This window comes from Ursus americanus, chromosome 30 (assembly GCF_024610735.1).
Source record: "Ursus americanus isolate L20-20 chromosome 30, mUrsAme1.1.p, whole genome shotgun sequence".
NCBI classification, from domain to species: domain Eukaryota; kingdom Metazoa; phylum Chordata; class Mammalia; order Carnivora; family Ursidae; genus Ursus; species Ursus americanus.
In genome coordinates, this window is record NC_142156.1 from 16250724 (window position 1) to 16267056 (window position 16333).

Here is a 16333-nt window from a genome sequence, read left to right on the forward strand (position 1 = left end):
CTATAATTTCTAATGCTTTTCCCATTTTTACACAAACTCTTCAGTGGTTTATTGGGTTAACCTGCAAGTTTTATCAAAGTCCTGGAGTGTAATTTGTTCAGAGCAAAAGTGGTGGATTCATTTAGAGCAGTCAGGTGCTCTCTTAAAATCTTTATCTTCAGTTCCCTCTTACAATGTTTGTTTTACACTTTTTATTCTAAATATTATTCTTTTCAGTAGGAAAGACAGAAACATGTTATCCATTAATAATTATACCTTGAATTTCAGCAATGGGACATTTACGGTGTACCTAAAAATTTGCTTAGTTATAGTTTATCCTTTTAAAGTGTACAATTCAATGAGTTTTAGTATATTCATAAAGTGTGCAACCATCACCACTGTCTAATTTTAGAATTTTTTTTTTACCCTAAAAAGAAATCTTGTGCCCATCAGTAGTCACTCCCCATTCTCTCCCAAATTACCTTCCTATCCCTAGGAAACTACTAATTTCCTTTATGTGTCTAAAATTTGCTTATTTTGGACATTTATACAAATGTGGTCTTTTGTGATTGTCTTCTTTCATTTAGCATTATGTTTTCAAGGTTCTTCATGTTGTAGAATGCATCAGTACTTCTTTCCTTTTTTTTTTTTTTTTTTTTTTTTTTTTTTTTTAAAGATTTAATTTATTTATTCGACAGAGATAGAGACAGCCAGCGAGAGAGGGAACACAAGCAGGGGGAGTGGGAGAGGAAGAAGCAGGCTCATAGCGGAGGAGCCTGATGTGGGGCTCGATCCCATAACACCGGGATCACGCCCTGAGCCGAAGGCAGACGCTTAACCGCTGTGCCACCCAGGCGCCCCACAGTACTTCTTTCCTTTTAATTGTTGAATAGTATTTCATTATGTGGATGTACTACATTTTTTAAAATATTTTTGTATTATATTATGTTAGTCACCATACAGTACATCCCTAGTTATCGATGTAAATTCCATGATTCATTACTTGCGTATAATACCCAGTGCACCATGCAATACGTGCCCTCCTTAATACCCGTCACCAGCCTATCCCATTCCCCCACCACCCTCCCCTCTGAAGCCCTCAGTTTGTTTCCCAGAGTCCATAGTCTCTCATGGTTCATTCCCCCTTCTGTTTACCCCCCCTTTCTTCTTCCCCTTCTTCTCCTACCAATCTTCCTACTTCTTATGTTCCATAAATGAGTGAAACCATATGATAATTGTCCTTCTCTGCTTGACTTATTTCGCTTAGCATTATCTCCTCCAGTGCCGTCCATGTTGCAGCAAATGTTGAGAAATCGTTCTTTTTGATGGATGAGTAAATATTCCATTGTATATATGGACCACATCTTCTTAATCCAGTCATCTGTTGAAGGGCATCTCGGCTCCTTCCACGGTTTAGCTATTGTGGACAGTGCTGCTATGAACATTGGGGTGCATATGGCCCTTCTCTTCACTATGTCTGTATCTTTGGGGTAAATACCCAGTATTGTAATAGCTGGATCATAGGGTACCTCAATTTTTAACTTTTTGAGGGACCTCCACACTGTTTTCCAAAGTGGCTGTACCAACTTGCATTCCCACCAACAATGTAGGAGGGATCCCCTTTCTCCACATCCTCTCCAACATTTGTCATTTCCTGCCTTGTCAATTTTTGCCATTCTAACTGGCATAAGGTGGTATCTCAATGTGGTCTTGATTTGAATTTCCCTGATGGCTAATAATGTTGGACATTTTTTCATGTTTCTGTTAGCCATTTGTATGTCTTCATTGGTAAAGTGTCTGTTCATATCTTCTGCCCATTTTATGATTTGTTTATTTGTTTCTCCGTATTGAGTTTGAGAAGTTCTTTGTAGATCTTGGATACCAGTCTTTTATCTGTCGTATCATTTGCAAATATATTCTCCCATTCCGTGGGCTGCCTCTTAGTTTTTTTGACTGTTTCCTTGGCTGTGCAGAAGCTTTTTATCTTGATGAAGTCCCACACGTTCATTTTATCTTTTGTTTCTCTTGCCTTTGGAGATGTGTCATGAAAAAGGTTGCTGTGGCCGATGTCGTAGAGGTTGCTGTCTCCTCTAGGATTTTGATGGATTCCTGTCTCACATTGAAGTCTTTCATCCATTTGGAGTTTATCTTTGTGTACGGTGTGAGAGAGTGGTCAAGTTTCATTTTTTTGCATGTAGCTGTCCAATTTTCTCAGCACCATTTATTGAAGAGACTGTCTTTTTTCCACTGGATATTTTTTCTGGTTTGTCAAAGATTAGTTGCCCAAAGAGCCGAGGGTCCATTTCTGGGTTCTCTATTCTGTTCCATTGGTCTATGTGTCTGTTTTTGTGCCAGTACCATGCTGTCTTTGTGATCACAGCTTTGTAGTACAGCTTGAAATCCGGCAATGTGATGCCCCCATTTTGTTTTTCCTTTTCAGCAGTTCCTTGGCGATTGGGGCCTTTTCTGGTTCCACAGAAATTTAAGGGCTGTTTGTTCCAGTTCTTTGAAAAATGTCATTGGTATTTTGATCAGGATGGCATTAAAAGTGTAGATTGCTCTGGGTAGCATGGACATTTTAACTATGTTAATTATTCCGATCCATGAGCATGGAATATCTTTCCATCTTTTTGTGTCTTCTTCAATGTCTTTCAAGAGTGATTTATAGTTTCTAGAATATAGATCCTTTACGTCTCTGTTTAAGTTAATTCCGAGATAACGTATGATTTTTGGTGCTATTGTAAATGGAATGGATTCTCTAATTTCTCTTTCTTCAGTCTCATTGTTCGTGTGTAGAAGTGCAATTGATTTCTGAGCATTGATTTTGTATCCTGCCACATTACTGAATTGCTCTCTAACTTCTAGTAGTTTGGGGCTGGCTTCTTTTGGGTTTTCCATATACAGTATCATGTCATCTGCAAAGAGAGACAGTTTGACTTCTTCTTTGCCGATTTGGATACCTTTTATCCCTTTTTGTTGTCTGATTCCTGTTGCAAGGGCTTCTTAGTACTATGTTGAATAATAATGGCGAGAGTGGGCATCCTTGTCATGTTCCTGATCTTAAGGGAAAGGCTTCCAGCTTTTCCCCATTGAGAATGATATTAGCTGTAGGCTTTTCACAGATGGTTTTTTATGAAATTGAGGAATGTGCCCTCTATCCCTACACTCTGAAGTGTTTTAATCAGGAAAGGATGCTGTATTTTGTCAAATGCTTTTTCTGCATCTATTGAGAGGATCATATGGTTCTTGACTCTTTTCTTGTTGATATGATGTATCATGCTGATAGATTTGAGAATGTTGAACCACCCTTACATCCAGGGATGAATCCCACTTGGTCATGATGGATAATCCTTTTATAATACTGTTGGATCCTATTAGCTAGGATCTTGTTGAGAATTTTGGCATCCATATTCATCAGCGATATCGGTCTGTAATTCTACTTTTTGATGGGGTCTTTGCCTGGTTTGGGGATCAAGGTAATACTGGCCTCATAGAATGAGTTTGGTAGTTTTCCTTCTATTTTTTGAAACAGCTTCAGGAGAATAGGTATTATTTCTTCTTCGAATGTTTGGTAGAATTCCCCGGGGAATCCATCAGGCCCTGAACTCTTGTTTTTTGGGAGGTTTTTGATAACTGCTGCAATCTTTTCATAATTAATCGGTCTGTTTAAAAAATCAATTTCTTCCTGTTTCAGTCTTGGTAGTTTATAGGTTTCTAGGAAGGCATCCATTTCTTCCAGGTTGTTTAATTTATTGGCGTAAAGCTGTTGATAAAAGTTTCTAATGGTCCTTCCTATTTCATTGGTGTTGGTTGTGACCTCTCCCTTTTCATTCATAATTTTATTAATTTGGGTCCTTTCTCTATTCTTTTGAATATGTCTTGCCAGTGGCTTATCAATCTTATTTATTCTTTCAAAGAACAGCTTCTAGTTCTGTTGATCTGCTCTACTGTGCTCCTGGTTTCTAATTCATTGATCTCTGCTCTAATCTTGATCAACTGCTTTCTCGTGTGTGTGTTAGGCCTGTTCTTCTGTTCCTGCTCCAGCTTCTTGAGGTGAGAATATAAAAACTGCATTTTAGATTTTTCTATTCTTTTGAGTGAGGCTTGGATGGCTATGTATTTTCCCCTTAGGACTGCCTTTGCAGTGTCCCATAGGTTTTGGACCGCTGTGTTTTCATTCTCATTGGTCTCCATAAATTGTTTAAATTGATTTTTGATTTCCTGGTTTATCCAATCATTCTTGAGCAGGATGGTTCTTAGTTTCCAAGTGTTTGAGTTTCTTCCAAATTTTTCCTTGTGATTGAGTTCCAATTTCAAAGCATCGTGGTCTGAGAATATGCAGGGAATAATTTCAGTCTTTTTGTATCGGTTGAGACCTGTTTTGTGACCCAGTATATGATCTATTCTGGAGAATGTTCCATGTGCATTTGAAAATAATGAGTATTCTGTTGTTGTTGGGTGTAGTGTTCTATATATATCTATGAGGTCTATCTGGTCTAGTATGTCATTCAAAGCTCTTGTTTCTTTGTTGATTTTCTGTTTAGGTGATCTGTCTATTGCTGAGAGTGGAGTGTTGAGGTCCCCTCCTATTAACATATTTTTGTCTATATTGTCTCTTTATTCTGGTTAAGAGTTGGCCTGTGTATCTTGTTGTTCCCCTGTTGGGGGCATAGATATTTATAATTGTCATAATGACTTGTTGGATACATCCTTTAAGAATAATATAGTGTCCTTCTGTATCTCTAACTACAGTCTTTAGTTTAAAATCCAATCTGTCTGATATGAGAATTGCTACCCCAGCTTTCTTTTGAGGTCCATTGGCATGAAAAATAGTTTTCCATCCCTTCACTTTCAGTTTGGATGTATCTTTAGGTTCAAGATGAGTCTCTTGTAGACAGCAAATGGATGGGTCATGTCTTTTTATCCAATCTGCAACCCTGTGGCATTTTATGGGAGCATTTAGGCCATTCACATTGAGAGTGATTATTGAGAGATAGGATTTTAATGAAGTCATGTTGCCTGTAAAGTCTTTGCTTCTATAGATTGTAAATTTCTGTTCTGTATCACTCTTGGGGCCTTTTTACTTTTATAGAACCCCCCTTAATATCTCCTGTAGGGCTGGTTTCCTGGTTATGAAATTGGTCAGGGTCTGGCAATTCTGGAAGGTCCTTATCTCTCCATCAATTCTGAATGACAGCCTTGCTGGATAAAGGATCCTTGGCTGCATGTTTTTCTCTGAAAGAGCTTTAAAAATGCCCTCCCAGCCCTTTCTCTCATTCCAGGTCTGTGTAGACAGGTCTGACATAATTCTAATATTTTTGCCTTTGTACGTGAGAAATTTCTTTGCCCTGGCCACTTTCAATACTGTATCCTTGGATCTAATACTTGCAAATTGCGCTATGATGTGACGTGGTGTAGGTTTGTCGTGGTTGAATTTAGGAGGGGTCCTCTCTGCCTCTTGGACACGAATGCTTGTTTCCTTTGCTAGATTAGGGAAGTTTTCAGCTACAATTTGTTCAGATATCTCTTCTAGACCTCTGTTTTTCTCCACCCCCTCGGGGATGCTGATGATTCTGACATTGGAACGTTTCATTGAGTCAGTAATCTCCCGTAACCTACATTCTTGAGATTGGATTTTTTTGAGCCAAGTTTCTGTTTTAGTTTTCTCTTCTAACATCCCATCCTCCAATTCACTAATTCGTTCTTCTGCCTCATTTACCCTGGCCGTCAGAGCATCTAGTTTTGACTGCATTTGATTCATAGCATTTTTAGTTTCTGCCAGATTTGCTCTCATTTCCGCCCTTAGAGATTCTATATTCTTGTTAATATTTTCGTTAATATTTTTTTCAAGCCTACACATCATCTTGACCATTGTTACTCTGAACTCCATTTCTGATAATTTGGTTATATCCCTATCCCTCAGTTCTGTGGCAGAGGCCACAGACTCATTATCTTTTCTTTGCTGGGGGGATTTCTCCTTCTTGTCATTCAGATGAGGAGAGGTTGCAGGATTGCCCAGAGCCCAAAATATTATTATTATTTTTTAAAGATTTTATTTATTTATTCGACAGAGATAGAGACAGCCAGCGAGAGAGGGAACACAAGCAGGGGGAGTGGGAGAGGAAGAAGCAGGCTCATGGCAGAGGAGCCTGATGTGGGGCTCAATCCCATAACGCCGGGATCACGCCCTGAGCCGAAGGCAGATGCTTAACCGCTGTGCCACCCAGGCGCCCCAACCAGAGCCCAAATTATTGACCAGGACCAGGCAGTGTGCACTTGTTTTCTAGGGACCTTAGGGATGTGGGCTTCTCGATTTTTCAGCCTGCCTTCTGGGGGAGGGGCCTGTCATGCTGATATTCAGACAACCCTGTTTGGGTAGAGTCGCCCAGTCCCTGCAAGGGGGGTTGCAGATGGGCACAATGTGAGCTGGTATTTCTGGGCTTTTGTTCTCTGGCAGCTTTCCCTGGCAGTTTTCTGTGGCTCTTTTGAGAGTCAGAGCAGCAGTGGCCGAATGCTAGCCTCTGACTCAGAACAGAGAGATCGCAGTCCACTCTCCATTGAGCTCTCCTGGCCTCTTTAACTCTGTTTCTTTTGGTGCTGCTAAAAACCCTGCAGTGTCCCGGGTTGTGCATCCCACAGCCGGTGTTCCAGCCCTCACTTCCAGGGCCGTCATGTCTCTGTCCTTTTTGTTTCTAACACCGCCAGCCACCCCCGGTTCCTGCGCGCACTCCAGAGCTCTCTGTTTCAGTGTGGTTCACCCGCACTCCGGAGCTCCGGTTTTCAGTCTGGTTGCACATGCGTTCCCAGGCTCACACTCTCAGTCTGCTCTCTCACGGGTGCCTGTCCTGCGAGTCCGGCCCGCCCCCAGTACAGGTGGCTACTGATCCCCGGTACCCAAGTGCGGAGGCTCCCTCCCCCTTCCGTTTATCTTCTGATATCTGTGCGCAGATTCACAGCTCCCCGCTTCGTACCTCAATACTCAGTGCTGGAGATGTTCGTTTGTAGAGATCCAGATGTATATTCCTGCGTCTCAGGCCGATTCCATGGGTTTTCAGGATGGTCTGGTACATATTTAGCTCGACTCAGGGGACCAGCTGAAAAAGGGGTCCCCTACTCCTCCGCCATCTTAACTCCTCCTCTTGGATGTACTACGTTTTATTTATTCATTCACCAGTTGATGGATGCTTGTGTTTCTACCTTTTATCTCTTGTGAATAATGATGTTATAAACATTTGTGTTCAAGTTTTTGTGTGGACATATGTTTAATTTCTCTTGAGTATATACCTAGAAGTATAACTGACTTTATATCTCGAAGCTGAGTCATATAGTGTATGTTTAATCTTTTGAGGAACTGCCAAAGTGAATGCAGTGTTTTTCATTCTCACCAGCAAGGTATAAGGTTTCTATTCCTCCACATTTTCATCAACATTTGCTGTTGTCCATCTTTTTTTATTATAGCTATCCTGGTAGGTATGAAATCTTATCTCATTGTGATTTAAATTTGTATTTCCCTGCTGGCTTATGATGTTAATCATCTTTTCCTGTGGTTATTAGTCATTTGTTTATTTGGGGGTAGAAATTTCTTTCTTTCTTTTTTTTTTTTTTAAGATTTTATTTATTTATTCAACAGAGAGAGACAGCCAGCAAGAGAGGGAACACAAGCAGGGAGAGTGGGAGAGGAAGAAGCAGGCTCATAGCAGAGGAGCCTGATGTGGGGCTCGATCCCAGAACGCCGGGATCACGCCTTGAGCCCAAGGCAGACGCTTAACCGCTGTGCCACCCAGGCGCTCCAAGGGGGGTAGAAATTTCTATTTAAAACTTTTGCCCAGTTTTAAATTGGGTTGTATTTTTATTATTGAATTGTAGGAGGTTTTTTTTTAAAGATTTTATTTATTTACTTATTTATTTAGAGACTGTGCACGTGGGTGGGGGAGGGGCAAAGGGAGAGGGAGAGAGAATCTGAAGCAGACTCCCTGCTGAGCATGGAGCCTATCGTGGCCTTCCATCCCATGATACTGAGATCATGACCTAAGCCAAAATCAAGTCAGAAGCTTAACTGAATGAGCAACCCAGGTGTCCCTATAGGAGTTATTTATGTATTCTCTATATAAGTCCATTTTCAGATATATGGTTTATAAATATTTTTTTCCATTCTGTGGCTTGTCTTCACTTTCTTGATGGTATCCTTTGAAGCAGAAAAGTTTTTAATTTTGAAGAAGATCAATTTATCTGTTTTTTTCTTTTGTTGCTTATGCATTTGTTGTCATATCTAAGAAGCAATTGCCTAGTAAAAAAGCTACCTTGATGTTACATTAGTAGTTTTTTTTTTTAAAGACTTTATTTATTTGTCAGGAGAGAGAGCACAAGCAGCAGGCTGGGGGAGCTGCAGGCAGAGGGAGAAGCAGGCTCCCCACTGAACAAGGAGCCTGATGTGGGAGTCGATCCCAGGACCCTGGGATCATGACCTGAGTCAAAGGCAGACACTTAAACAACTGAGCTACCCAGGCATCCCAGATGTTATATTAATTTTTAAAATTATCTTTCCCTGTCTTCCTATTAACTGGTTCTCCATTAGAATATTGTGTGTGTTAAGAGTGAGAACTATGAAGTCAGAATGACTGGATTTGAATTTTGGTATTACCACTTGATAACTCTGTAACCATTAGAAGTGACTTCTTTAAGCTTCAGTTTCTTCATCTGAAGAATGGGAACATTACTGGGGTGCCTGGTTAGTTTGGTAGAGCATGGGACTCTTGATCTTAGGGTCGTGAGTTCAAGCCCCACATTGGGTGTAGAGTCTACTAAATGTTTTTTATTTTTCTTTTTTTTTTTAAGATTTAATTATTTATTTGACAGAGATAGAGACAGCCAGCGAGAGAGGGAACACAAGCAGGGGGAGTGGGAGAGGAAGAAGCAGGCTCATAGCGGAGGAGCCTGATGTGGGGCTTGATCCCATAACGCCGGGATCAAGCCCTGAGCCGAAGGCAGACGCTTAACCGCTGTGCCACCCAGGCGCCCCCTAAATGTTTTTTCTTTATGGGAATATTACTTCTTACCTCAAAGGTATTGACAATTAAAATGCTTAGCATAGAGCCTTACACATAGATAGCACTTGATAATTGGTAGATGTTATTACTAGAAATCTTATTTGAGTTAAGTATAATTTTTGCTTAAATAAAAATATTTAACTAGGAAGGTGTTTTTCTTGACTTTGTATCCACAATGGTAACTTGCTCATGGTAGAAGTTTAATGAATATGTTAATTTAGTTGATAATATGAAATATAGTAGCCCATTACATTAAGTGAGCTGTGATATATTTGAGCTTACTAAGGAGCTAAGTAAAAAGAGAAGAGAAAACTAAAAATAAGTATCACCCACTTCATTTGAGCTTGGGTTAGCCCTTGCAGAAAAGGAAGATGGGAAGATTATGTTTCAAAAGACATTTCAAGGGGGAATGGTGCTAAATATACAAAAAGCAGGTACTAATATAGAGAGAAAAATGAAAAGATAAATCCCCAAATGGGAATTTGGTCAGTGGCATAAGACATTTTAGAAGACGTGCCAAGAGAGAAAAGTTCTCATGTCAAGAGCAGCAGACTGATTTGGCATGGCTGTTCCTTGAACAATTTGCGATTTGTTCTTGACTGAGACAAAAGTCCTTTGTCCAAAAGCGTTCTCTTATCACTTGTTGAGACTGTCATTAGTCCCTTCACTCTTATTAGATGGATATATGATTAGAGGCCTCAGAACACTCCCTGAGACCTTATGGTAGGTATTTCTGAACCAGAAATCTACTCATGTTTTTTATTTAATGATTTAAGGAAAGTGGTTAGAGCCTACCTCTAATTTCACAGTTTCCCACCAGAACCTACCTCTATTTAATGATGTCTCTTCTTCTACTCCACACTATGGCGAATAAATGAATCATATATTAACCTCATATCAATAAATAAATCACATATTTAAATCACTGAACCTATGCAAATGATCCAGTTTATGTTACAAATAAATATTTGTAGAGTGTGTGAGAGTATGGTTAGATGAAAGATAAATGGTTACATAAATGAAATGTTCTTCCTTCTGCTTTCTCCTTACCATAGTCTTTGTCCAAATTTCACCAGTTCTTCTGAATATTGTTCAAATGACAGGCAGTGTATATCTTTTTGTATGCAGATAATTTGAGACTCTAGTATTCAGGCCATTTTTCCTACTATATATATTTTTTTAATATTTTATTTATTTCTTTGACAGAGAGAGAGAGACAGCCAGCGAGAGAGGGAACACAAGCAGGGGGAGTAGGAGAGGAAGAAGCAGGCTTCCCCTCCCAGAGCAGGGAGCCTGATGTGGGGCTCGATCCCAGGACTCTGGGATCACACCCTGAGCCAAAGGCAGACGCTTAACGACTGAGCCACCCAGGCGCCCCATTTTTCCTACTATATTATAAGCTCCTGGACGTCTGGGTCTGTGTCTTATTTGTCTTTGTATCTTTTGTAGCACAATGCTTTACACAGAGTTGATATATAAACATAAGTATATTAAAAGAACCATGTAATTTAATATATTTCTGGTGGGAATTTTTGGTACAGAATTATTTCAGATGTTACTATTAAATGTGAGATACTAATAACCCCTTCTCTTCACAACTTTTCTTGGTATTACTAAAAATTTATTGATTGCTCTAAAATGCAGTCTCTCTTTTCCATCACAGGCTTTTGTCCCTAAATGGGGCAAGTTTTAAGCAGACGTCCTCTCTTCCTTATTTTTCTCTCCCTTTTTTCTGTTCCATTTCTCTCTTGCAGCTCTATTTATCTTTTAACCATTCTATTTTTTATTATTCCTGTCTCTTCCTCTTCTTACAATTCCTAATGCTTTTTAGAACTTTGTTTCCTTGTCACCTGCTCTATTTTTGTTCTTTCTGCTTGGCTTTCTCCTCCACTTGTCACCACCTTCTTTCCTTGTCCTCAAGATAACAGGGCAGGATTGGGTAGGGAGGAGCCCAGCTGGGCTAGGGGTGGAGCCACCTGTTCAGTGCTTCAGGATTCAGAAACTGAGAAGGATTGGGCTGCGTAAGCGTAGCTGGGGCTGAAGTCCCTATGGCCTTCCTGCTGGAGGCTAGCATTCTGGAGGACAATTGGGACTTGGTGAGATTATAAGTTGTCCCTTTCTTTTTGCTCCCCCTTTCTTCGTCCTTGTTCTGTATTTTTCACTCACAGTATCTCTTTACTACTTCTTCCTATTTCTTTATTGCTTACTATTCTATTTTTTTCTGCCCAGCTGTCCGTCAACTTTATTTAGTATTTGTTTACCTTTCCTATTACCCATTCTTTTCACACATCTGTCTATTCTCTCTCAAAATTTAACTTTTCCTACTTCTTCTCATTTTATTCTTTCCTTTTTGAATCTTCCCATCCAACTGCCTTTCCATTTAGTCATTTTCTGTCTACCTGTCTATTCTTATTATCTTACTGTTTCCCAGAGATAGAGCAATAAGAGAGGAAACAAGGAGCTACCCTGTCTTTCCAGAGGCCTTTCTGCTCCTACTCAGACTTGTAGGATATTTTGATTAGGCACTGAAGAGTTTGTGCTCTGCACAGATAGTTAATAAACAGTGAAATTGGAGTCAGGTTGAATATTAAATGTAAAAGTTTTAATTTTATTCTCTTTCTTGTTTTATTTAGGTTTTTTCTGCAATACAGTGGATACAATTTGTTATGGCTACTCTGAGGTAAATTTATTTAATCTCATGTACTATGATTGTTTAAACTAGTATAAGCAAAACTGTAGAATTCTAAAGTTTTCTGCCTTTTTCCCCTGGATATTTGCTTTTACTCTTTAGGGAGAAATGCTGTTCTTTACCATGTTGATATTTTCTGATTAATAAAATGTAACATTAACAATAACAAAAAAACAGATTGAGTAGTAACATCTGAAAATCAAAGGACTTAGTCAGCAGCATTGGTTTGCAAAATCAGTAGGAACGATACATAAAAGATTAGCATGGCCCCTATGCAAGGATGACACAAAAATTCATGAAGCATTATATTTTAGAAAAATGTGCAGTTTATTTTACATCTATTATATATCAGTAAAGCTGTAAAAAATTGTTAGCAAAAATGAAGGAGCCCCAGTAGTCCTCTTTTAATGATTATCTTTTATCTTTGTCAGTGTTATAGGTTCAAGTTCACTTATAGCCTATGCTGTATTTCAGAATGTACAGAAATCACCAGAGGTGAGCAAACTTTTTTTGTGTTGGATTTGAACTTTTAGTACTTAGACTTTGAAATAAATAAGAAAAGTGTCACCTATAAATAATGGAATAATTCTATGAATTACTTGTAAATTTGTCATTATGATACGTTGAGATATTTTCTGTCAATAGGTTTCCCTTTTCTTCTAAGTAATTATTTTAACTATGATTTTGAATACTGAGAGATTGCTTACTAAAAGTACATTTTTTTGGTATGCATTGATTATTAAAGTTAAGAGACAGAGTTCTTTGAAGCCTCTAGTCACTCTAAGCACAGTACGATCCTGCCAAGAGGTGAGTTTTCTGACATTGGTATCTTGGTAACATTGCTAATGGGGCTAGGAAAGAGTTCAGAGATTTTGTTGTCCAAAAAATATTAGGTTTGCTGTTCAAGCCTTCTAGGCAATTACAATTTAATGGTGAAAACAGAGCAAAAATACATCCTAAGTATAATTATTCATGCCAAAAAGATCAAGTAAAAAAAATTTCCTTTTATTGAGGTATAATTGACAAATAAAAATTATATATATTTAAGGTGTAAACAAACAAACAAAAAACCTTCCTGACTGAGAGAGGACTAGGAAGAGCTATGTATTTCCTAGCTATGAAAAGATTTTAAGAGAAATGTAATAACTATTTCTCTAACCAGGCCAAATGGCACAAAATTAGACAAAATATAGTTCAGGACATATATGGGAGAGCTTTAGTATGTGGAAAATGTGATTGGGTTTTATTGGGCCCACTTTAGTAATCAAAATAGTTCTGTATGTTGAACATTTTCTGAGTTCCAAGTATACTGGGTGCTTTACAAACTTTATCTTTTTGGCTCTCATCACTCTCCCATGAGAAGGATGATATTAGCTCTATTTCACAGATGAGGAAATTGAGGCTCAAAGTCATGAAATAACTTGTTCAAAAGTTATATAGTAAGTAGCAGAACAGAGATTTTCAAAAGTCCAACTCTTAACTACAGTCCCCCTTGAAATTAAACACAGTATTTAGTATTTATTATATTCTAGACAGATATGCTCAGTGTTTTAAATACATTTTTCATTTAATCCTTAAAACAACTCTGTGAGGTAGGTGTTATTAATCTGATATTATAGTGAAGAAATGGAATCCTGGTAAGGCTGAGGGACTTTCCTAAGGTCTTATATATAGCCAGTTAGTTGTTAGAGCTAGAATTTGAGTACAGGATTGTCTTGTTCCAAAGCCTCTCTCCATATATGCTTTTTAAGACACTGAAATATGATACCTAATGAAGATAGGATTTTGAATTTCACACATAGACTGTGACTATGTAAGTAAAACCAGAAAGTAGAAGTCTTGGTCCCATATTGTCATTGCCTAGCAAAGTAATCTTCTGTGATTCAGATTTCCCTAATGTTTGTCTCCTTTGCTGAAATTTGAATTCATATGTGATTAAGTTAATAAAGTTACATAGTAGAGAGCGGTAAGCAGAGATTCCCAGTCTCTGCATTATTAATCTGCTGGGCTGGATGATTATTTGTTGTAGGGGGCTGTCTGCACATTCGGATGTTTAGCAGACTCCACCCACTAGATGCTAGAAGCATACCACCTCCCCCTACCTCTGAGGTTGTAAAAACTAAAATATCTTTGAATATTGCCAGATGTCTCCTGGGGGAGGCAAAATTGCTCCTGGCTGAGAACCACCGCTCTAAGGTGACCTCTGGCATGACAGTGGGTTAGAGCTTTATAAAGATGTGGGATCTAGTTTGGCCTAGGATGTGACCTTTATTTCCTCTGGCTTCAGCTGTGATACCTTTCATATAACCAGAGCCTAAAGGACCTTAGCAATCACTAGTTCACTGGTTCCCACACATTCTGTTTTCTTGGGGTAGGAAAAATTCCAGTTTTTCCAGGTTACAAATGTCAGCCATCCTCCGGTTTTCCTTTTTTCTCCATCAAAGAATGTTTTAAACAGCAAAAACATATGGAAGTCATACAAATATGAAACCTGAAAAAGACCAAAATAGTCTATTAGATTAAAAATAAATATAGTAAATTGGAGAAATCCATAGGGAATCTTTGAGGGGACTAGCTGATGAAACAGTGACTCAGGCAAACTGAAGAGAGAAGAAAGTGGCAAGACTAGCCAGTGTTAAATAACACTCAAGGCAGATATACTTCACTATACTTATGTGACTTCATTTCCCCATAAAGAACACTTTTGACATTCTTTGTAACCTGATTTCACTTGAACAGAAATACTGGGAAGCAGGGTTTAGAAGAGTATTCATATGAACTGTTTTAGGTCTTTCACCTCACCAGAACAGAAGGACCCAGAATGTCTCCAGGGAAAAACCTTTCACACAATCCATGTCCTCTCTTCCCTACCCTCTTATCCTGCTCTTGATTTAAACTAGGTACAAATTAGGCATTTTTTTATAATGATTTTTTATTATATTATGTTAGTCACCATACAGTACATCCCCGGTTTTCGATGTAAGGCTCGATGATTCATTAGTTGTGTATAACACCCAGTGCACCATGCAATATGTGCCCTCCTTACTACCCATCACCGGTCTATCCCATTCCCCCACCCCCCTCCCCTCTGTAGCCCTCAGTTTGTTTCTCATAGTCCATAGTCTCTCATGTTTCATTCCCCCTTTTGATTACCCCCCCTTTCTTTATCCCTTTCTTCCCCTACTGATCATTCTAGTTCTTATGTTCCATAGATGAGAGAAATCATATGATAGTTGTCTTTCTCTGCTTGACTTAACAAATTAGGCATTTTTTTAAGATTTTTTTTTTTTAATTTATTTATTTGACAGAGATAGAGACAGCCAGCGAGAGAGGGAACACAAGCAGGGGGAGTGGGAGAGGAAGAAGCAGGCTCACAGAGGAGGAGCCTGACGTGGGGCTCGAACCCGGAACGCCGGGATCACGCCCTGAGCCGAAGGCAGACGCTTTAACCGCTGTGAAATTAGGCATTTTTTTAAAAAGAGTTTTTGCTTTCATATTTAGGACTATGTCTTATGCTTTTATATGTCTTCCTAATTATCACACACTGTGCTTGATTGTACTTTCCTTAAACCATGGGCTATACTGTACCTTCCTTGTATTACCTTCAACATAGTATCTTGTAAACATAGGCAGGGTGAAATTTTTCCTGATTTCAACAGTAGGTGGTCAGTTAATTTTTCTTGTTTACTTGATTGACTTTATCTCCTGTTACTAGAACTCATTGTTTTCCAATCATGAGTGAAAGTATATAAGCCTCTTTTATCCTCCATTTCCCTGCCAAAGACTTTAGGTATGTTTTAGTGGCAGACAGCTCTCTCTCTATAAGGTTATTTATTGAATCAATGACCATAAATAAAATTACATTCTTGCTCACAAAAGCCACTTGGCTGTCTTTCTCCTCCAGATGTTTTTAAACATTAACAGTTATAAACTTGTGGGAGGTCATGGGCCAGTAGAATCTGTGAATGTGTCATTTGGCTGGAATTTTAGTAGGCTTACCCAGAGCAAAGGCTATATATAGTAAAAATAATAATAATAATATCTGATATTTATTAAATATAGTTTAAAATGTTATTTCACTTGTTTTTGTTTCTGTTAGCCAAAACAACTTGACCATTTACCACTGTTTGCAAGATATAGCATCTTAGCTTTCCTCTCATTTGGAAGAAGGGTATGAGAAAAATTCCCTTTTGTGCAGGTGAGATTAGTTTTTATATTAGGTAGTATATTATAGTAACTTTAAAAAAATTTTTTTAAAGATTTTATTTATTTATTTGACAGAGAGAGACAGCCAGTGAGAGAGGGAACACAAGCAGGGGGAGTGGGAGAGGAAGAAGCAGGCTCACAGCAGAGGAGCCTGATGTGGGGCTCGATCCCACCACGCTGGGATCACGCCCTGAGCCGAAGGCAGACACTTAATGACTGAGCCAACCAGGTGCCCCTCTACTGGGTTTTTTTTTATTGCTTTGTAAGAGGTTTTGTTTTTTGTTTTTTGTTTTCTTTTTAATGTTTTTTTATTATATTATGTTAGTCACCATACAGTACATCCCTGGTTTCTGATGTAAAGTTCGATGATTCATTAGTTGCGTATAACACCTAGTGCACAATGCAATACATG

General features: G+C 38.7%; 1 protein-coding gene and 1 pseudogene across 6 annotated transcripts in view; both read left to right on the forward strand.

Moving 5' to 3' along the window:
- Nucleotides 1-11023: 11023 nt before the first annotated feature.
- TMEM116 (transmembrane protein 116) overlaps nucleotides 11024-16333 on the forward strand; it is a 148226-nt gene continuing 142916 nt past the window's right edge. For all 6 annotated transcript variants that reach the window (XM_045776741.2, XM_045776733.2, XM_087857349.1 and 3 more), the window contains exons 1-3: nucleotides 11024-11122; nucleotides 11660-11706; nucleotides 12147-12210. In XM_045776741.2, the coding sequence (XP_045632697.2) occupies nucleotides 11075-11122; nucleotides 11660-11706; nucleotides 12147-12210 (159 nt within the window). In that variant the 5' untranslated portion in view covers nucleotides 11024-11074. The remainder of the gene's footprint in view (nucleotides 11123-11659; nucleotides 11707-12146; nucleotides 12211-16333) is intronic.
- On the forward strand, nucleotides 11931-12030 carry LOC123780521 (U6 spliceosomal RNA; annotated as a pseudogene).